Here is a 23399-nt window from a genome sequence, read left to right on the forward strand (position 1 = left end):
GTCAAGGCCAACAAGCATCAAATCAAGCAGGCTGCGAGAAGCTCTGTGACATTGATGTGGCTAAGGTCAATACCCTGATCAGATCTGACAGAGAGAAGAAGGCATATGTGCGACTGGTTCCTGATTATGATGCTTTAGATGTTGCCAACAAAATTGAAATCATCTAAACTGCATCCAGCTGGCTAATTATAAATGTACAACTTTTTCCCACTTAAAAAAAAAGAAAGAAAGAAAAGAAAATGGAGCTGTGGTTCAAGTGGTAAACACTAGCCTTGAGCAGAAAAGCTCAGGGACAAGAATCCAGGCTCTGAGTTTAAGCCCAGGGCCAGCTCAAAAAGAAAAATAAATAAACAAACAAACCAAAAAGGAAAACAGAAAAGACTATTCTGTGGAGAAAGAAAGAGAGGAAAACCAGTGGGAATCACAAAAGAGGAAGACAGCAGAAAAGCGTATATAGAGAGAATTTTAAAAAAATACAGATACCCTGCTTTCATCAAAAGAAATGTAATCAATTATATTAGATATAGATATAAGATATAGATTAATCAATAACAAATGTATACAGTCCTCTCTTATTATGTAGCATTGCATATCATGCATTGTATATTATTATTAGTAGTAGTAGTATTTTTAGCCTTAAGAGGATGTCCAAAAGTCTTGACTTCAACAAGTCAGTGTATGAGAACAAAGCATCTCTTCCCATGCCAGCCCTTCCAGTTTTTTCTTCCATCTCTGCCAACTCTGTGGAATCCTCTGAGGTTACCTCGTTCCATTTTCACATTTGTACCTTGGCAATTATGACTGCTTCCATTTATCCTCCCTCTTTCCATTTATTTGCCTAACCTTGACCTCCCCTACCCTGACAAAACATGTTTCAGCTTCTTGCTATTCCTTTTGTCAGGAGGCTACTCAGGAAATCTGTGGATCTTGTTTTGAAGGCAGCTGGGGAAAAAAGTTTGTAAGATTCTTATCGCCAATGAACTACCAAAAGAAGGAAGTGGAGGTGTGGCTCAATTGGTAGCCTTGAGTGAAAAAGCTCAGGGATAGCACCCAGAACCCAAGTTCAAGCTCCAGGACTGGCATAAGAAAAATGAAGCTTGTTTTAGTTTTACACCTGCATTCAGGTATCTAAATGAGTGCTATCTGGAGCTAATTATCAACAATTTCAGTGTGCATTAACTAAAGTTTTGCTTCTTTTTACTTTACTATTTTCTACTTAATATGTAGGGAAATGTCATGTTAAATAGGAAAATGGTACTGTTTCCATCTAAACAAAAAGTGGAGTGAACTCTGTCCTTATGATAGGTTATATAGGTGATAGAATGAATGAACAGAATTTTACTCATATATATCTTTTTTTCTTTTTTTGCTGGACCTAAGGCTTGCTTTCAGGACCTGGATGCGCTCCTTTTGTTGTTTTACTCAAGCCTAGAGACATACCACTTGAGACACAGCTCTATTTTCAGAGCTTTGGTGGTTAATTGGAGAAAAGAGTCTCAAATATTTTCTTGTTTTGGCTAGGTTTGAATTTCAGTCCTTAGATCTCAGCCTCTGAAGAAGCTAGGATTACAGCATGAGCTCCTGGCACTCAGCTTAGATTGGTTCTAAAGTTTGAGAATTTGAGCCACTCAGTTCCTCTGTGAGCTTCAGATATCTCAAGGCCAAACTGACTGCAATATATTTATAACTCCAATGTCATTCAATGATTATATAAAATTGTATCATGAACAATTCCAGTGATAGTTCACTCTCAATTGTCCATCCTATTGCTGTAGACAACTAGCTTCTTTTTTTATTTGTGCCAGCACTCAGGGGCTGGGCTTTGTCCAAGTGGGCATTCTACCACTTGTGCCACAGCTCCACTGCAAGCTTCTCAGTGGTTATTTGGAGATAAGAATATCATGGAATTTCCTGTCCAGGCTGGGTTTGAACTGCAGTCCTCCAATCTCACCCTTCTGAATAACTAGAATTATAGATGTGAGCCACCAGTGAATGGCAATAACTTGCTTTTCCACGTGCATTCATTCCAGGTGCTGGTGGTTTACACCTGTAATCCTAGCTACTCAGGAGGCTGAGATTTGAGTATCTTGATTTAAGGTCAGCTTGGGCAGAAAAATCCATGAGACTTTTATCTCTAATTAATGAGCAAAAAACCAGAAGTGGAGTTGTGGCTGAAGTGATAAAGTCCTTGCTTTGATCAAGAAAGACAAGTGAGAGCAGGAGGCTCTAAATTTAAGCTCTAGTACAGGAATATATAAAAGGTGTTCCTTGGATGGGAGTTTGGCTTAGTGGTAGAGAGCTTGCCTAGCATGCATGAAGACCTTGGTTCGATTCCTCGGTAACACATACATAGAAAAAAAGCTGAAAGTGGTGTTGTGGCTCAAATGGTGTTGCTCTAGCTTTGAGAATAGTCCAAGGACAGTGCCCAGGCCCTGAGTTCAAGCCCCACTACTAGCAAAAAAAAATGTGTTCCTAGAATTCACGAATTAAAGCTTGTGTGATCTTCAGTATGCCAGCAAATGTGTTGTATTTAGATTGCTTCTCAGGAGTGTTGTGGTACCCAGAGCATTTGATTGAAATCCTGTACCACCCAGAGTCGAATGTTCTAAATCAGAATTTACTCCATAGTAACATATAGTAGGGAAAACTGTCATTATCAAAAAATGATAACTAGGAGCCAGGTACCCTTGTCAGTAGTCATAGCTACTCAGGAGGCTGAGATGTGACAATCAACATTCAAAGTTCAGGCAGGAAAGTTTTTGAGATTCTTTTTTGGTATTTTTTATTGTAATTAATAGAAGGCTTACGTTATATTCACCAGATAGAAGGTGCATTACTTCATATACATTGATACCTTTCTCATGTCTTGGTCCCCATTTCCCTTCCCACACCCCGCCCTCATCTTGTTTTCCACCCTTCCCTATTCCACTTCAAATATATACAATATATCAGACAACCAGGTGAACTACTGTAACAATATGAGATAGTCAAGGGACAGCAAAAGAGATGAGAGATAACAGTACATTAACGACAACAATCACTCATTATATGGCTTTTGTTTCTATATTTTTTTGCCAGTCCTGGGCTTGAGCTCAGGGCCTGAGCACTGTCCTAGGACTTTCTCAAGGCTAGAGCTCTACCACTTGAGCCTGAGCACCACTTCCGGCTTTTTTCTATGTATGTGGTACCGAGGAATTGAACCCGGGTCTTCATGCATGCTATGCAAGCACTTTAACCACTAGGCCAAACTCCCGGCCCCTTTTGTTTCTATATTCTGGAGGTCTTTCATTTAGCGTCATGGCCTTACATATCTAGGTTCTGTTCTATTGTAGATCTCTGGTAGGAGAGTCCATGTTTTCTACTGATTATGACAAATGAGGGAAACCATTGAGCCTATGTTCCTTTGAGTCTGGATTACTTCACTTAATATGATTTTTTCTAAGTCTTTCCATTTCCTTACAAATGGGGCGATGTAGTTTTTTCTGACAGCAGCATAGAATTCAATTGTGTATAAATACCACATCCTGTTGATCCACTCATCAACTGAGGAGTCCATGAGATTCTTATCTCCAATGTATTACCAAAGTAGTTAGAAGCAGAGCTGTGGCTCAAATGTTAAAGTACTAGAGTTGAATAAAAGAAACTCAGAGACAGTGTCCATGCCCTGAGTTCAAGCTCTAGGACAAGGCACTATATATATATTTATATACATATATACATATTCATATATATATATGTATATAATTCATGGATAACTCAATATATAGCCTTGTAGTTCAAAGCTATTTTTCAGCATCAGCTCAGAGTTATAAACTGAGCAGACTGGATTTCTAATGATGCTCAGTTTTTAGCATACTCAGCTGAGGGAAAATAACAGAACGAACAATATCCACATTGTGTAAGAATTTAGTAAATAAAAATATAGTTATCACCACCATTATCATCAACTGTTGAACTATTTAGTAAGGCATTTCATTTAGCTACCTGAACCCTAGTAGAGCTTAACCTCAAGGGTTGAGAGACTATCATATTTTTTTTGCCAGTCCTGGGATCTCAGACCACAAAGGCATCAAACTGGAACTGAACACACATCTCCACCAACGAACACCCTGTAACTCATGGAGACTGAACAACAACATTGTTGATTCACCAATGGGTCATCGAAGAGATCAGAACAGAAATCCAACAGTTTATGAAATTTAACAGTAAGGAATACACAAAATACCAACTCCTTTGGGACACAGCAAAGGAAGTACTCAGAGGAAAATTTATAGCGCCGAGTGCCTACAACAACAAGTTGGGAAAATCGCAAACCAACAAGTTAATGTCTCACCATAAGCTCCTGGAAAAAGAGCAACAAACCAACCCTAATCCCAGTAGAAGAAAGCAAATTATTAAAATCAAAGCACAATTAAATGATTTAGAATACAAAAAAACCTATAGAAAGAATCAACAAAACAAGGAGTTGGTTCTTTGAAAGAATTAACAAAATTGACAAGCCCTTAGCAAATCTTACCAAAAAAAGAAGAGAGCATATCGAAATAAACAAAATCGCAGATGAAAATCGTAATATCACGACAGAAATTACCAAGATCCAGAATATCATGAGGGAATAGTTCTCAAACTTTTATGCCAACAAATTTGAGAATCTAGAAGAAATGGACGAATTCCTAGCCAATATTAACATATCCACACTGAAAAAAGAAGAACTAAGCCAACTCAACAGGCCTATTTCAAGCTCTGAAATAGAAATGGCAATTAGAGAACTTCCACCTAAGAAAAGCCCAATGCCAGATGGATTCACAGCTGAATTCTATAAGGTCTTCAAAGCAGAACTCACCAATACTCCTCAAGCTCTCCAATGAAATTGAAAATGAAGGTTCTTTACCAGACTCATTCTATGAAGCCAGTATAACCCTCATCCCCAAACCAGACAGAGATTCATCAAAGAAAGAGAACTATAGACCTATTTCTTTGATGAACATTGATGCAAAACTTCTCAACAAATTCTGGCCAACCATCTACAACAACTCATCAAAAAATTATACACTATGATCAAACTGGATTCATCACAGGGAGGCAAAGCTGGTTCAACATACGCAAATCAATGAATATAATTCAACACATCAACAGGAGCAAGGACAAAAATCACATGATTGTCTCAATAGATGCGGAAAAGGCATTTGACAAGATCCAACACCCCTTTATGTTAAACGCTCTGGAGAAACTAGGAATCCATGGAACATGGATGAGAAACCCACTGCTAGTATTACACTTAATGGTGAAAATCTAAAGCCATTCCCTCTAAAATCAGGAATGAGACAAGGATGACCACTCTCTCCATTACTCTTTAACATAGTACTAGAATTCCTAGCCAGTGCAATAATGCAAGAAGGAAGTATAAAGGGGGTCCAAGTAGGGAAAGAGGAAGTAAAACTATCCCTCTTTTCAGATGACATGATTCTGTATTTAAAGAATCCTACAGATGCTACCGCCAAGCTCCTTGAGCTGATTCAAAATTTTGGAAGAGTAGCAGGCTATAAAATTAACCCTCAAATCAACTGCCTTCCTTTATGCCAACGGTGAGAGGAACGAGGCGATAATCAGGAAAGAAACTCCTTTCACAATAGCCTCAAAGAAAATAAAGTTCCTAGGAATTAGCTTAAGTAAGAATGTAAAGGACCTTTTTGATGAAAACTTTAAAACCCTAAAAAAAAGGAAATTAAAGCAGAACTAAGGAAATGGAAAAACCTCCCATGCTCCTGGATTGGAAGAATCAACCTCGTGAAAATGACAATCTTACCAAGGGCTATTTACAAATTCAACGCAATACCCATCAATATACCAATAGCATTCTTTAAAGAAATAAAAGAGGCAATTCAAAATTTCATATGGAATAATAAAAGACCCCGTATAGCAAAAACACTTCTTAGCAGAAAGAACAGCGCTGGAGGAATTTCAATTCCAAACTTTACACTCTATTACAGAGCTATAATTATCAAAACAGCTTGGTACTGCACAAGAACAGGCCTGAAGACCAATGGAATAGAACTGAGGACCCAGATATGAAACCACAGACCTATGGCCCCCCTAATCTTTGACAAGGGAGTCAAAAAATAGAATGGAAGAAAGACAGTCTCTTCAACAAGTTGTGCTGGCAGAACTGGTTAAGCAAGTGCAGAAAACTAAAGTTGGATCCTTCTTTGTCACCCTGTACTAGAATTAACTCCAAATGGATCAAAGACCTGGAGATAAAATCTGACACACTGAAAACTTTACAGGAAGGAATAGGAGATTCACTAGGCCTCCTTGGCACAGGTTGAAATTTCTTAATAAGGACCAAGAATCACAACAAATCAGAGAAAGGCTGGATAAGTGGGACTGCATTAAACTGCAGAGCTTTTGTATGGCAAAGGACATAGGTAGTAAATTAAATAGGAAGCCTACAGAGTGGGAGAAGATCTTCACCAAGGAAACAACGGACAAAGGCCTCATATCTAAAATATATCAACAACTCAAAAAATTGAATTACTCCAAAACTAAAAGTAACAACCATCCCATTAAAAAATGGGCCAAAGATTTAAAGAATAGACACATGAAGAAATGCTCAACCTCTCTGGTCAAAAAGAAATGCAAATCAAAACAAGTCTAAAATTCCACCTCACTCCAGTTAGAATGGCCAGGATCAGGAAAACGAATAATAACAGATGCTGGAGGGGATGTGGCCTGGAGGGATCATTACTACACTGTTGGTGGGAGTGCAAACTCATTCAACCACTATGGATAGCAGTGTAGCAGTGCCTCAAAAGGCTAAACATAGAACTCCCCTATGACCCAGCAATTCCACTAGTTGGCATTTACCCAACCATCCAGAATCTAGGGCATACTAAATCCACTAGCACAACAATGTTCATTGCAGCATTATCCACCATAGCAAAGATATGGAACCCACTTAGATGTCCCTGAGTTGATGAGTGGATCAACAAGTTGTGGTATTTGTACACAATGGAATTGTATGCTGCTGTCAGAAAGAATGACATCGACCCATTTGTTAGGAAATGGAAAGACTTAGAAAAAAGTCTTGTTATCTGATATATTGAATTTATTTGTATTTGGTTATTTGAAATTTGATAGGTAAGGGGGGAAAACCAAGATGGTGGGTGGGTGGTGGGTGGGGGGGAGGGTGATGGGTACCAAGACATATGAAAGGTTATCAGTGTATGTGAATTAATGCACCTTCTATCTGGCAAATATCATGTAACCCTTTTAATAATTACAAAAAAAAATTAAATGATAAATAAAGAAAATTAGATATGAAAATTAGATATTCACGTTACCAAAACGCCGGTGACATTCAGCCAATGATGACGTATTAGATGAGGGAATAGACTGACAACATACTTTATTAAACTGGAATAAAGAAAATCTTAAAAAAGTGAATGCCCTGTCAGTGTGCAGGCTTGGATAATTTTCCCCTTCTTATTCCTCTACTTATGTGATGGATTCCTTAGACTGGTATAACTTGGATCAATCTTGCTAATTGCCAGCTGTGAGCATGGAGCCCCCGATGGCACATAAGAGTCCATAACCATCCTGTTCAGTCTCTTGTTCATTTCAGTGTCTTCAGTCCTCACGTCTTCATGTTTATCCCATCCATACTTGTTTACCTCTGGAATGTTCTAAGGGACAACTATCTGTTTATATTAATAATCCTGGGGACACGACTGGCGTGTTCACTGGACCCACAAACGTAGGAGTTTCTTCAGAGCTCTTCATTATGACCCTGCAGAGAAGCAGCTCCACTCAGTAAGTACTAAGGTAGGTTGAGGGTGTGGAAGACACAATGAGAAATATCATTTTCTCATGGTGAGCAACAAATGTGATAGTTTGGGTAGACAAATGGACGTTACCAAGTTTGAGGTTGTGAAGAATGTGTTCTTGAGGGTGGTGAGGGTTAGAGAAATATGTATATATACATTGCTGGGATTATAGGCTTGAGTCAAAAATGCTCGGATTTAACTCCTAAAAACTATTTCTATTACAATAGAAGTAAAGATGATGTACAGAGGTGTCACTGTTACATAGGTCAGAAATAGAGTACATTTCTTTTTGAACCATCTCACCCCTTCCCGCAGTCTCTGCCAGATTTACCCTCCTGTCCTCATTCACAAATTCATTTTCAATATAATGTGTAATGAATATTACTAGTGCATTTGTTCACTCTTGGTCTCTCCATATCTGTGCCTCCCTTTTACCATCATAAAGTCAGATAAATGAACAAACCAAGACAAAAGGAATCAAAAATAAAAATAGCAACAAAGAAGAAGCAAACCCTCTCATTTCTATTTCCTGGCATTCATTTCGATAAATATTATTTTATTTGACCAGACGTACATAACTATTGCACCTTTGTGATGCTCTCCTACTTTGGTCTCACTGTGTAAATGCCAAGAGACCTGTATAATTTATCATGTCTCAGTGTATTTTTTTCTTTCTTTTTTTATATTTTTATTGTAATTAATAAAAGTGTTACATGATATTTGCCAGATAGAAAGTGCATTAATTCACATACATTGATACCCTTTCACATGTCTTGGTACCCATTACCCTCCCCCCACCCACCACCCACTCCCCGTATTGGTTTTTCCCCATTCCCTATCAAGTTTCAGATAACCAAATACAAATAAATTCAATATATCAGATAACAAAGTGAGATACTGTAACAATATGAGATACCCAAGGGACAGCAAATGAGATGAGGGATAACATAGTACATTAAGGACAACAATCATTCTTTATATGGCTTTTGTTTCCATATCCTAGAGGTCCTTTCAATTAGCTTCATACTATATGGCCTTATGTATCAAGGTTTTGCTCTATTGCAGATCTCTACTAGTAGAGCCCAAGGTTTCTACTGATTATGACAAAAGAGGGAAACCATTGAGCCTAAGTTCCTTTTAGTCTGGCTTACTTCACTTAATAAGATTTTTTCTAAGACTTTCCATTTCCTAACAAATGGGGCGATGTCATTCTTTCTGACAGCAGCATAGAATTCCATTGTGTACAAATACCACAACTTGTTGATCCACTCATCAACTCAGGGACATCTAGGTGGGTTCCATATCTTTGTTATGGTGAATAATGCTGCAATGAACATTGTTGTGCTAGTGGATTTAGTATGCCCAAGATTCTGGATGGTTGGGTAAATGTCAACTAGGCGGAATTGCTGAGTCATAGGGGAGTTCTATTTTTAGCCTTTTAGGCACTGCCACACTGCTTTCCATAGTGGTTGAATGAGTTTGCACTCCCACGAACAGTGTAGTAGTGATCCATCCTGGCCACATCCCCTCCAGCATCAAAACAACTCTAAGATTCCACCTCACTCCAGTGAAAATGTATTTTTTTCTTTTACCATTCATTGTGTTCCCTTGTGAGGTTACAGGCACATTGTAATTGCCACCGATGAGAGAAACCATGCAACTTATGGTACTTTGGCCTGGCTTCCTTTGCTTAAAGTAATTTTTTCCTCCAAGTCTTTTCATTTTCTTACAATGGTGCAGCCTACTTCTTTCTGATGAATGAGTAAAATTCCACCATGTTCATATGTATATTCCACATTTTCTTGATCCCTTCCTTCACTGAGTGTCCTTTGGGTTGGTTCCATATTTTGGCTATGGTAAACAATGCTGCAATAAAGATGATTGAACTGGCGGCTTTAGTGTGGCCTTGTGTTTGTGTTCTTGTTCAACCATTCCAGAAAGCAGCATGGACATTCCTTAAAAGATCAAACACAGAACTTCAGGACTTAATAGTTTAGTGTAGTGTTCAGATAGTACAGTTTGGTTTTTGCAGAGTGTTTATATGTGGTCTCTGTTAAGGGATTTTGTACAAATGTATTCTAATAAGATGAGGCATATTTGATGGCACAATATTGATGAAAATGATGTTATTTTTTCCTTAGAAAGGGAAGGCTACCCCTTATTTAAATGTGTATAAAGCACAGCTGGCTCATGACTCATCCTACCTACTCAGGGGGCTGAGATCTGAGGACACTGATTTGAAGCCAGTCTAGGCAAGACAGTCCATGATATACTTATCTCCAATGAACCACCAAAAAGCCAGAAGTGGAGCTGCCTGTTCACATCATAGAACACAATCCTTGATCATGAAATGTTCAGGGACAGAACCCAGGGCTTGACTTAAAGGCTCAAAACTGGAATACACACACAGGGAGTATATTGCATTTTCCTGTGAACATGAATTTGTGATCAATGATCTTTCTCGTTCTTCTATAAATACAAATGTTGGCATATAGAGATATAAATTAATGATATAGGAATTGATAATTCAAAATTTGTAGGAAACTGGCACTGGGAAATACTGACAACACTCCTGAATATGATTAAAATTGTGAGTACTTGAATTGGAAACATATATGCAGTACTGTGTTGCTAATTATTTATGATTTCATCCCTGATTTCGTAGTCTAAAGGTGTTCAAGCCATGTAGCCATACTCAACCTGACACATGTCACCGAATTCCATCTCCTGGGCCTCTCAGAGGATCCGGCTTTGCAGCTCATTCTCTTTGGGCTCTTCTTGTCCATGTACCTGATCACTGTGCCTGGAAATCTGCTCATCATCCTGGCCATCACCTCTGACCCCCACCTCCACACCCCCACGTACTTCTTCCTCTCCATCCTCTCCTTGGATGTCATCTACTTCACCTCTACTACTGTCCTCAAGATGCTGGCAGACATCCAGACTCACAGCAGAGCCATCTCCTACAGTGGGTGCCTGACACGGATGTGTCTTGTTATCATTTTTGGCTGCATGGATGACATACTTCTGACATTGATGGCCTACAACAGGTACGTGGCCATCTGTCACCCCTTATATTACTCTGTCCTCTTGAACCCTCGGTTCTGTATCTTTCTGGTTCTGGCCTCATTTTGTGTTAGTCTCTTGGACTCCCAGTTGCATAACTTCATTGTGTTCCGGTTTACTTACATCAAACAAGTAGAAATTTCAGGCTTCTGTTGTGAGCCTGCGCAGATCCTTCATCTGGACTGTTCTGACACTTTTGCCAAAAGCCTACTTACATATTTGGTTGCTGCCCTATTGGGCTTTTTACCCATTTCAGGAATCCTACTTTCTTACTGTAAGATAATATCCTCTATTTTGCAAATCACATCATCTGGGGGGAAGTCCAAAACTTTCTCTACAGGTGGGGCTCACCTGTTGGTAGTCTGCCTATTTTATGGAACAGCTGTTGGTGTGTATCTGGAGTCAGTTGTATTCCATTCTTTCAAAGAGGGCAAAGTGGCCGCTGTGATGTACACTGTGGTCACCCCAATGTTGAACCCCTTCATCTACAGCCTGAGGAACAAAGATATTAAAGCCACCATAAGGAAACTCTACAGTGGAAGACTCTAGAAAAGTAATTCCTATGCAGGTGGGAAAATATCCCTGCAGTCAATACAGAAGGCTATATATAATACACCTCGAATGCTGGGACAGTCTTGGGAAGGAGAGTGGAATGGAGGACAAGACAGAAAGCTGTCTGCCTCTTGGGAGGAAAACATGTCATCAGAAAACCCTGAAATAAAAGGAGAGCTCTTGTGGTAAAAGCAGTGTAAGAAGATCCAGAGAACATCCAAACTCTCCTGTCCTTATTGATAACCAAACAGAAAATGATAAAAAGAAACCATGAAATCACTTACAGGAGGGCCTTGTTGATGCAGGGAAGAGTCATTCTTGTCTCATTCGAATTCCAAAGTATAAAGGGGTGGGCTTGGGGATGGGGAGAGCCAGCAATCTCCCCATCTCCCTTGGTTTGTGCCAACATTTGTCTGGATCAAACTATCTGTCATCTTCAGAGGAACTGATACAGAGCAGAAGCTGGAGGAGAAGCAGCATCAGAGCCACTGGAGATATTTCTGCAGCATTCACAGAGCTGTGACTCTAGCTGGAGACTGAGCCCGCAGTGTCAGGCAGGTGTATATATGGATCTTCAGTTTCTGTTGCTTGTTGTTACCTGGATGGCACCGGGATGTATCACCAGCCTCCTCCCCTGTCCTTCAGAGAGCCTGTTCTGCCCTCTAGCTCTGCATCTGCAGTCTGGCATCAAAATAAATAACACAAGTTGGAAAACATTTGTAGGATCTTCTTCTCACTGCCTTCAGGGCTGTGATTTCATCTAGGACTCTAGATTATAAAATGCCATGGAAGTGGTGCTGTGGCTTAAGTGGTAGAGCACTAATCTTGAGCTGAAGAGCTCAGGGACAGTGCCCAGGCCCAGAGTTTAAGACTCATGACCACCACCACCAACAAAACAGTAAAATATAAAACCCCAGGGATGGAGTCATTTTCTGTTGACAAAGATCTGTGCAAATGCCACTAAGGATGATATAAATGGATGGCACCAGAGGATGCCAGGTAAAGGTCACATGATGAAAAAAGGCTATGACAACCCTGCCAAAGGCTATCTACAAATTAAATGCAATGCCACCGGTATCCCAATGTCATTCTTTAATGAAGGAGAGGAAGCAATCACAAATTCATATGGAATATTAAAAGATCTAGATTAGCAAAAATAATCCTTAGGAGAAAGAATAGCATTGGGCGAATATCAGACTTTATCACAGAGCTATAGTAATAAAAACCAGGCACAAGAACAAGCCTGAGGACCAGTGGAATAGAACTACCCAGAAATTAACCCACAGACTTATGGACACCAGCTCTTCAATAACGGAATAGGAAAAACAATAGAATGGAAAAAAGACAGCCTCTTCAACAAGTTGTGCTGGCAGAATTGGTTAGACGCTTGTAGGAAACTAAAGTTAGATCCTTATATGTAACCCTACACCAGAATTAATTCCACATAGATGAAAGCCCTTGCAGTATAAGCAGATACCCTGAAAATTTTACAAGAAGGATAGGAGAAACTCTAGGGCTCCTTAGTACAGGTAGAAACTTTCTTCATAAAGACTCAGAAACACAACAACTTAAGGAAAGTTTGGACAAACTTCAGAGTTTCTGTATGGCCAACGAGATGGCTAATAAGTTAAATAGAAAGCTCACAGAATGGGAGAAGATCTTCACTAGCCATACAACAGAGAAGGAACTCATATCTAAAATATATCAACAACTCAAAAAATTGAAACTGTCAAAGAAACAACCATTCCATTAAAAGGTGGTCTAAAGACTTAAAGAGAGTCTTCTCTGAAGAAGAAATAAAAATGGCTTATAGACACATGAAGAAATGCTCAAAATCTCTGGTCATAAAAGAAATGCAAATGAAAACAACTCTAACATTCCACCTCACTCCAGTTAGAATGGCCATGATCAAGAAGTCTACTAACAACACATTCTGGCGAGGATGTGGCCAAGAGGGATCACTATTACACTGTTGGTGGGAGTGCAAACTCGTTTAACCACTATGGAAAGCAATATGGCAGTTCCTCAAAAGACTAAACATAGATCTCCCCTATGACCCAGGAATCTAACTCCTGGGCATTGACACAAATGTCCATAAGCAAGGCATACCAAACTACCAGAACAAAATGTTCATTGCAGCACTATTTACCATAGCAAAGATATGGAACCAACCCAGATGTCCCTCAGTAGATGAATGGTATTTATACACAATGGAATTTTTTTGCTGCCATCAGAAAGAATGACAGCACCCCATTTGTAAGGAAATAGAAAGACCTGGGAAAAAAATCATAGTAAGTAAAGTAAGCCAGACCCACAGAAACAGAATCCATGGCTTCCTTAATTTGTAATAATTAGTACACATCTTGGGGATTTTCCTAGCAGGGGATCACAGTAGCTCAAAAACTGTGTTCATATGGCCGTATGGGATGAGACTAAGTGAACTTTACGGTAAGGAAACATGAGGTTTATCTTTGTGGTTGTTTTTAATATACTATATGAAGTTATTTACTTTCTTTCTTTCCCCCCCTCCTTATGGTTTCTTGCCTGCTGTTTCTGTATCCAATTTTATTACGTGGTATATTGTATATACGTTTATTTGTTTGTTTGAGTCAGGGAAGGGAAGGGGAAAAACATGATGAGACAAAGGATAGTCATCCTTTGTGAACTAGTGTAATGACAATATTCTGGAAATGAACTTTACAACGTGGGAGGGTGTGGGGGGAGTAAAAGTGGGAGAACAACATGGGAAGAGTAATAACATTTGAGAAGTAATGTACCCACTACCTTGTGCATGTAGCTACAACCCTTCTATACATCACCCTGACAATAAAATAGAATTAAACAAAACAAAGCTAAATCTTGCCCTATTGGAATTGTGGCTGATGAGTTCTGAGATATGGTAGACCAGGACAAGGCAGTCTCCTTCTAACTAATCTCTCTCCAACTCCTGTGCCCGTGGTCCTTTGATCTCCAAGCTGGAGGACCTCTGCCATTTAACCAACTCCATTCACCATTCCGAAGCCTTCAGGAAAAGGTAACCAGCTGTGGTTTGTGATGGAGGCATACTGACAAGGACCGGGGACTCCAGGACTCCCTCCCTTCCTGTCTGTAGGGTCTCTAGAGACTTCAGAGGTCTCTCGTGAAAATTCTCACATTTTTCTTATTTTTTATAATAATAACAATGGAATATTCATCTTTAACTCTTTGGCAGTAATGGTACTGTTCAGACATTTCTGTCATTGTTCCCTGCTTCTCAATCAAAGGACTTACAGCAATCAACCATTACAAGTCAACTACAGCTAGGATAGGATATTTTAGCTCCATTTGGAGCTAGAAGAACTGTCACTTACATGTGGGCCAAGGGAGGTTTAGGAATCTTTGGTTAGATAAGATAGAAATAGAGCTATCTTGCACGCCGATCTCAGTGTGAAATAGAGAATCCACTAAAATATTGGTGATAGAACATTCAGTCAACAGGATGCTCTGAATCTTGCATTCAAATTTCGTTATATAGTAAAAAATAGGATTGTTAGACAGGTGCTGATAGCTGTAAATCTAGCTACTCAGGAAGCTGAGACCTCAGGATGATGTTTCAAAGCCAGCCCAGGCAGGAAGGTCCATGAAACTGTTACCTCCAACAAACTATTCAGAAAAAGCCAGAAGTGTTGCTGTGGCTCACTTGGTAGAGTGCTAGCCTTGAGCAAAAGCAGCTCAGAGACTGTGCCCATGCCCTCAGTTCAAGTCTTAGGACTGGCAAAAAGTATAGTTGCTATGAACTAGAAAGAAATGTTTTCAGAGGTTGCAGACAACCATGGTGGAAATGAACAGTTCTACACAGAAAGAAAATCCAGAAACTGTGAAAACCAGACACTAGGATCTTTTCCATCACAAATTAAATTGGAGATGACATACAAGACATGACATAAGACAGCAGTTTACAAGAATTATTATAATTTGACACTTATGCAATGGTTTAGAAAATGAAAAAAACATCATGCTTCCTGACAGTAGATATGTCAGAAATATCAGTGACAAGTCAGACAGATTTTTTTGGCTCCATTGCTGTTGCCATCCCTTGATACCAAATCGACTTGAGGCAACCATTTGCTATCAAGTCAAACGATTAGTAAACTATCTAGGGATCCTGCTAATGCCTGAAAAAAAGCTAATTCCTGAAAAAGTTACAAATGATTCTTTATTGATGTATTGATACTGCGATATTTTAGATATAAAAGGTCATTTCTCTTAATAGCTGGGAAAGTAGCTTAGAAATAGTTTGTGGAATAGTCAGAGGATTGCCTAAGAATGATGGATTTGTCATGATTAGTGTCTCATTCAGTGACAAATGTGCATTTACACACCAGAAGCTAGACTTTTAGAGATTAATTCTGATGAATTACTTGGAAAAATATTAATTTCCAACTGTATACATGGAAATAAGTATATTTGTATATACATATATATACATATGAAAACAAGTATATGTAAGTAACTATAAACACACACATACACACAAATATGGAATACCGTTTGATTTTATTTATTTATTTATTTTTACCTTTTTTTAATTGTAATTAGTAAAAGGGTTACATGAATTTGCCAGATAGAAGGTGCATTAATTCACATACATTGATACCCTTTCACATGTCTTGGTACCCGTTTCCCTCCCTCCCACACCCCCCACGCGTCTTGGTTTTCCCCCCTTCCCTATCAAATTTCAAATACTCAAATACAAATAAATTCAATATATCAGATAACAAAGTGAGATACTACAACAATATGAGATAACAAAGGGACAGCAAAGGAGATGAGAGACAACATAGTACATTAAGGACAACAATCATTCATTATATGGCTTTTGTTTCACTATCCTGGAGGTCCTTTCAATTAGCTTCACATTATATGTCCTTGTGTATCAAGATTTTGCTCTATTGCAAATCTCTGCTAGTAGAGCCCAAGGTTTCCACTGATTATGACGAATGAGGGAAACCATTGAGCCTAAGTTGCTTTGAGTCGGGCTTACTTCACTTAATATGATTTTTTCTAAGTCTTTCCATTTCCTAACAAATGGGTCGATGTCATTCTTTCTGACAGCAGCATAGAATTCCATTGTGTACAAATACCACAACTTGTTGATCCACTCATCAACTGAGGGACATCTAGGTTGGTTCCATATCTTTGCTATGGTGAATAGTGCTGCAATGAACATTGTTGTGCTAGTGCGTTTAGTATGCCCTTGTTTCTGGGTGGTTGGGTAAATGCCAAGTAGTGGAATTGCTGGGTCATAGGGGAGTTCTATGTTTAGCCTTTTGAGGCACTGCCACACTGTTTCAATATTGGTCGAACGAGTTTGCACTCCCATCAACAGTGTAATAGTGATCCCTCCTGGCCACATCCCCTCCAGCATCTGTTGTCATTCGTTTTCCTGATCCTGGCCATTCTAGCTGGAGTGAGGTGGAATCTTAGAGTTGTTTTGATTTGCATTTCTTTTATGACCAGAGATGTTGAGCATTTCTTCATGTGTCTATAGGCCATTTTTGTTTCTTCTTCAGAGAAGGCTCTCTTTAAGTCTTTGGCCCTTTTTTTAATGGGATGGTTGTGAACATCTAGTGTCTGCCAGCTACAGAGGTCTAGGTTGGCTATATCTGAAAAACAATAGTCGTGTTTAGTACTAATCTTGCTCCAATTTTCAAATGGGCAGAACAAGAAGCTCAAGAAAAATGTCAAATCAAGAAACAATATCCCCCATCCAATGTAAACAGACAATGGAACAGTCATTGGCAAACCAAGAGGAGAGTCTTCCACGTGCTATACAAATGCAATTGATAAACATCATTAATGAAAAAATTGTGAAAATATAAAGAAAGAGATAAGGGAGGAAGCCATAGCTAAACAAGAGGAAATCATACACAAGGTGATAAGTGAAAAAGAAGAAGCCATAAAGGAGGCCATAAAAAAGGTTTTTCAAAGAAAGATGGACTAATTCACAGAATGAACAAATAAAAAGGTGACCGAACTCCAGCAAATGTCCAAAGAAAATAAAGCTACGGAACTAACCACTCAAATGGAAATCAAGGAGCTAAAGAAATCCTTACATGATCTAAAAGAAGGGATGCAAGGCATCAAAAATGAGCAATTAGAAGCAAGGGAGATGAAAAATAAAGTAGATAGCTTTGATAGCAGGTTAGACAATGCAGAGGAGAGAATTTCCGGGGCTGAAGATAATTTACTTACTATAGAGAAAGAACAGAAAATGAGTCAATCCCAATCTAGGAAATATGAGAGAGCGCTTCAGAAGATCCAAGACACAATTAGGAAGCCTATTTTAAGGCTAATTGGTATTGAGGAGGGTCTGGAGAAAGAGGTCAATGGTATTGGAAACATATTTCAGGGAATCATCTCAGAGAATTTCCCAAATATCCAGAAGGACAGGCCCATCCAGATACAAGAAGCTTTTAGAACCCCAAACAGACCTGACCAGAAAAGAACATCCCACGACCACATCGTAATCTGAACTGGATCAATAGAAACCAAAGAAAGGATCTGAAATGCTGCCAGGTAAAGGGATCAATAACCTATAAAGGCACACCAATAAGAATAACCTGAGATTTCTCAGCACAGATCATGCAAGCAACAAGTGACTGGAAGCATATATGTCATGCCCTTAAGTCAAATAACTACCAACCAAGAATACTGTACCCAGCTAAGCTCTCATTCATAAATGAGTGAACAATAAAAACATTCCATTCCAGGGAAAAGCTGCAACAATATGTAGCAACAAAACCAACACTACAGAAAATTCTCAAAGATGTTCTATACATAGAAAACCAAAATAAATGCAATACAGGGAAAGAAATGGCACCTGAACAGTATAACATCTAAAGACCACAAGAACTGTCAAGACACAGGCCCTAATAAAAGCTTTGAAAAATGGTAGGAACTAATAAATATCTCTCAATCTTAACTCTCAATATCAATGGACTTAACTCTCCATTTAAACGGCATAGGCTGTCTAGTTGGATCAAAAAGCAAGAGCCATCGTTCTGCTGTCTTCAAGAGACACATCTTTCCCAAAAAAACAATCATCTTTTGAAAGTGAGAGGTTGGAATAAACTCTATCAAGCTAACGGCCCCCATAACAGGCCGGAGTTGCCATCCTCATATCAGATAAAATAGACTTCAAACTAAAATTAGTAAGAAAAGACAAAGAAGGTTACTACATACTACTAAAGGGATCTTTCCTCCAGGAAGACATAACGATCCTAAATATTTACACACCCAATCCCGGAGCTCCGAACTTCATCAAGCAAACTACACTTACACTGAAACCATGCATAGGTCGAAATACAGTGATTGTCGATGACTTTAACATACCACTCTCAGCTATGGACAGATCAACAAGGCAAAAACTCAACAGAGAATCCTTAGACCTGAACAGCTATATAGACCAAGTAGATCTAACAGACATCTGCAGAATATTCCACCAGCAACAACACAATATATGTTTTTCTCAGCAGCACATGGAACATTTTCCAAAATAGATCACATCATAGGCCATAAAACAAACCTGGAAAGATTCAGAAACACTGAAATTATTCAATGGACACTTCAGACCACAAAGGCATCAAATTGGAACTGAACACACATCTCCACCAAAGAAAACCCTGTAACTCATGGAGACTGAACAACACATTGTTGAATCACCAATGGGTCATCGAAGAGATCAGAACAAAAATCCAAACGTTTATGAAATTTAACAGTAAGGAGCACACAAAATACTAACTCCTTTGGGACACAGCAAAGGCAGTACTCAGAGGAAAATTTATAGCGCTGAGTGCCTACAACAACCAGTTGGAAAAATTCCAAACCAACAAGTTAATGTCCCACCTTAAGCTCCTGGAAAAAGAGCAACAAATCAACCCTAATCCCAGTAGAAGAAAGCAAATAACTAAAATCAAAGCAGAATTAAATGATTTGGAATCCAAAAAAACTATAGAAAGAATCAACAAAACAAGGAGTTGGTTCTTTGAAAGAATTAACAAAATTGACAAGCCCTTAGCAAATCTTACCAAAAAAAGAAGAGAGCATATCGAAATAAACAAAATCACAGATGAAAATGGTAATATCACGACAGAAATTACCAAGATCCAGAATATCATGAGGGAATACTTCTCAAACCTTTATGCCAACAAATTTGAGAATCTAGATGAAATGGATGAATTCCTAGCCAATATTAACATACCCACACTGAACCAAGAAGAACTAACCCAACTCAACAGGCCTATTTCAAGCACTGAAATAGAAATGGCAATTAGAGAACTTCCACCTAAGAAAAGCCCAGGGACAGATGGATTCACAGCTGAATTGTATAAGGTCTTCAAAGCAGAGCTCACACCAATACTCCTCAAGCTCTTCAACGAAATTGAAAATGAAGGTACCGCTTGATTTTAACATAAAATCTCCCCTTTCCAATTATATAGTTACAAAAGCTGTACAGTAAAAACAGCATAGAAATGGCCGGGAGTTTCGCCTAGTGGTAGAGTGCTTGCCTAGCATGCACGAAGACCCTGGTTTGATTCCTCAGTACCATACACATAGAAAAATTTTGGAAGCGGTGCCGTGGCTCAAGTGGTAGAGCTCTAGCCTTGAGAAAAGTCCAAGGACTGTGCTTAGGCCCTGAGCTCAAGCCGCATGACTCAAAAAACCCCAACATTGAAACAAGGAGAAAAAATTATACCACACATCTTGGATAATTATCTATATGCAGTGAAATTTACAGATATAGAAGAAAATACACCATACTCCTCTACAGTGAACATTATTTTTTTATGTACAATGTATTCCTAGCTTGTAGTTGTTGTCATCAGCCCTAGCTGTTTTCAGAAGAGAGCAAGAGTTAATCAGTTTGATACAGCTTCTTGACAAAGCCATTTTTTTGCCAATCCCAGGATTGAACTCAGGGCCTGAGCACTGTCCTTGAACTTTCTCAAGGCTAGAGCTCTACCACTTGAACCACAGCACCACTTCCAGATTTTTCAATGTATGGGGTACCGTGGAATCGAATCTAGGTCTTCATGCATGCCAGGCAAGCACTCTACCACTAGGCCAAACTCCTGACCCATTATGACCTTCTTGAATGTTGAAATATTATTAATATACAGATTCTGTTTATGCTTACCACAGAGATCTTTCAGTAAAGCCTCCAGTTCATTTTCATCTGTGTATCCATTGTGATCCTTAGAGAATTAGTTATAGAAGCCAAAAGCCTTGTTGAGCTGTCTCACACATATTTTGACTCCCTGAAATTTAAGAAAATCCTCTTATAATGGTAGAAACCTGGCCATGTCAGTCAGTTCTAACTTCCCATCATCATTTGAACCAGTTCTAGCATTAGCTCTGTGTACTCAGCTAGTTCTTTGTCAGCAACTGTTTGCTTTTTGTAGCAGGTTCTTTGGAAAGCTCTTCATCTCCTCAGTTTTTATGAAGAATCCAAGTCTTCATTAATTTCTCATAGGACTTCAGCTGCTGGCACTGGAAGAGCAACAGGAAATTCTCTTCTGTGGGTAACACATGAACCCACTCCACAATTCGTGTTTTATCATATTGATCCAAACAAGTTTTCACCTCCATAGCCATTCAGAAAAGTTTTCTCCTCAGGTGATAATTCCAATCCAGCCTTCTTCAGTGCCCGCAAGAGCTCCTGGATCAAGTTGTGTAGTTGTTTTCTGTCCAGGAAAACACTTCTATCTGCATCAAAGTGGAGTCAGATGTTGAAAAACTGTGAGGTTGTAATGAGGGGTTATGGCAAGGGAGGTTTTGCCATTGCACAACAGTAGTGTGTGTGTTTGTGTGTGTGTGTGTGTGTGTGTGTGTGTGTGTGTGTGTATAATTGTTTCCATGTGAGAAGGACATGGTGAAGGTCTCAACTTAACACATCTGTGTAGATGTGCAATAAATTTTAATCCAAGTTACTCCTTCCACTGATCTCACCTACTCATTTTTTTCATATATTTTATTGTAATTAATAGAAACGTTACATTATATTCACCAGGTAGAAGGTGAATTGTTGGGGCCTAGCCTCCATCTCTGAGGCCTGATTCTGGCTCAGCTGCAATTAAAGGGCTTTGTCCAGGCATTCGGTCTTTTGCATACCTCTCTTAAGGCATCTCTGTGTACGTGACTCCATTGAATCCCCCGCAGTTTCGCGGGTCTCGAAGCAGCTCAAGTCTCGCGCGCTTTCCTGCACCTGTCCTGCCCAGTACCTGAAAGCCCCACCCACACCCTTAGTGGTAGCACAGAGGCCCTCTTCCTATTGGCTAGCTTCCCAGTGCCCACTTTCTCCTACCCTAACAGTATATAACTAATTGTCTGACGCAATAAAGTGATGAGAGCATCTGAGAGCATCAGAGAGAACAAGAGATCAGCAGAGAGATCTGATGCACTTTCATGGTTAACACTGCTTCTGACTCAGCGTGGTTTTTTCTTCCCAGGTGATTGGGGGAGGGCTGGGTCTTTGACACTTACCATCTCACTCAGCTCCGGGGGGACTACAGTCTGGCCCTGTGTGTCCCTCCCCATTCCCCTGTTGCTGCCCTGGAGAGGAGCAACAGCTGGTGCCCCATGTGAGGAAACTTTGCTGCCCATGTGAGGGCTTCATGTGCTCGAGAAACTCACCGCCGACGAGCTAATCGGACCGCGGGTAAGTGTACTCTAATCAAATATGGGAAAGAATCTTTCTAAGAATGACCCTTCCCTCGACTCTCTTAAGCTCTTCCTTAAAAGTCGAGGGTTAGAGATTTTAGCTACACAGTCATGTAAAGTTTGGGATACTTTAGTTAAAATCGCCCCTTGGCTGCCAACTAGCAACTTGGTAGACTGGAATACTTGGGACAAAATTGAGCATCTAATCAGAAAAGCCCAGATAAATCAAGGGGAGATCCCTCCAGGAGGAGTTTATTCAGTCTTGTATGCTCTAAAGTCTAGTTTTTCTCCTCAACTTTCCAACCAGAGGGCTGAGGCCCCTGGGGACACAGTTAACAAAGAGAGGCCAGGTGCCTCCCTTACTCCCTGCAGAGATGCTAATCTCTCATTGTCTACTGAAAGGCCAAGTTCCCCTCAAGGAGATGTGAAGGAGCCACCCTTTGCCCCACCCCCATCAAACCCAGGCCATGAGGCCTCTGTAGTCTCACAGGAGGGCCTGGGCCTGGGCTGCCCAGGTAGTTTCCCAACCCCCACAGCACCAGGGCTCCATCCACCCTCAGTAGTCTCACAGGAGGGTCTGGGCCTGCCAGGGCTCCATTCATCAGACAGGCTTCTGCATGGTGCTTCTGAGGTCCACAAGATATTGCAGTCTTTGTCTGGAAGTGTGTCAGAAAGGCCGGAGAGCGTGACCCCAACAGACAGTGTCACTAGTGAGGCACCATTTGAACCTGGCCTGGAGTCCTAGCAGCCATTCCTGGTTAATATTGACCCGGGCGGTAACCGCCCTGCAACCGAGTATCCCTGGGAGCCTGGAGACCTGAAGGAACTCAAAAAAGCTGTCTTAGAAGTTGGCCCTAATGCTCCTTGGACGGAAACCCTCCTCCAAGGCCTTGCTCATCAACCATGTACTGCAGCCGATTGGATGACTCTGGCCAAAGAGTTCTTCCAGGCCCGCTTTTCATTAAGTGGTGTGCCCTGTATAAAGAAGAATGCCACCAACAGGCAGAGAGGAACCAACACGCGCAACCTGTAGTCCCCATTACTTTGGGGATGCTTGCAGGGACCTCTGATCAGTTCTCAACGGGGATCCAGCAGGCCACCATCCCCCCTCCCTATCAGGATCAGATTAGAGCTTTGGGCCTAGCAGCCTGGAGAAAACTGGAGGAGGGTCCCTCTGAGTCTCCAATAGCATGAATTAACCAAAGACCAGGAGAGGACCTGTCCACTTTTGTTGATAGAGTTGAGGGGAGTATAAAAGGA

At 40.1% G+C, this 23399-nt stretch overlaps 1 protein-coding gene and 1 pseudogene across 1 annotated transcript; one reads left to right on the forward strand and one right to left on the reverse strand.

Moving 5' to 3' along the window:
• The first annotated feature begins 10604 nt into the window (after window positions 1-10604).
• On the forward strand, window positions 10605-11435 carry LOC150068396 (olfactory receptor 7E24-like). The gene has a single exon (XM_090327849.1). The coding sequence runs from the start codon at window positions 10605-10607 to the stop codon at window positions 11433-11435; it is 831 nt and encodes a 276-aa protein (XP_090183975.1).
• Window positions 11436-11446: 11 nt separating this feature from the next.
• Window positions 11447-21261, reverse strand: LOC150068397 (calbindin pseudogene; annotated as a pseudogene).
• Between the last annotated feature and the right edge of the window lie 2138 nt (window positions 21262-23399).

The sequence above is a fragment of the Megascapheus bottae genome, chromosome 1, assembly GCF_031878675.1.
Source record: "Megascapheus bottae isolate mThoBot1 chromosome 1, mThoBot2.hap1, whole genome shotgun sequence".
NCBI lineage: Eukaryota > Metazoa > Chordata > Mammalia > Rodentia > Geomyidae > Megascapheus > Megascapheus bottae.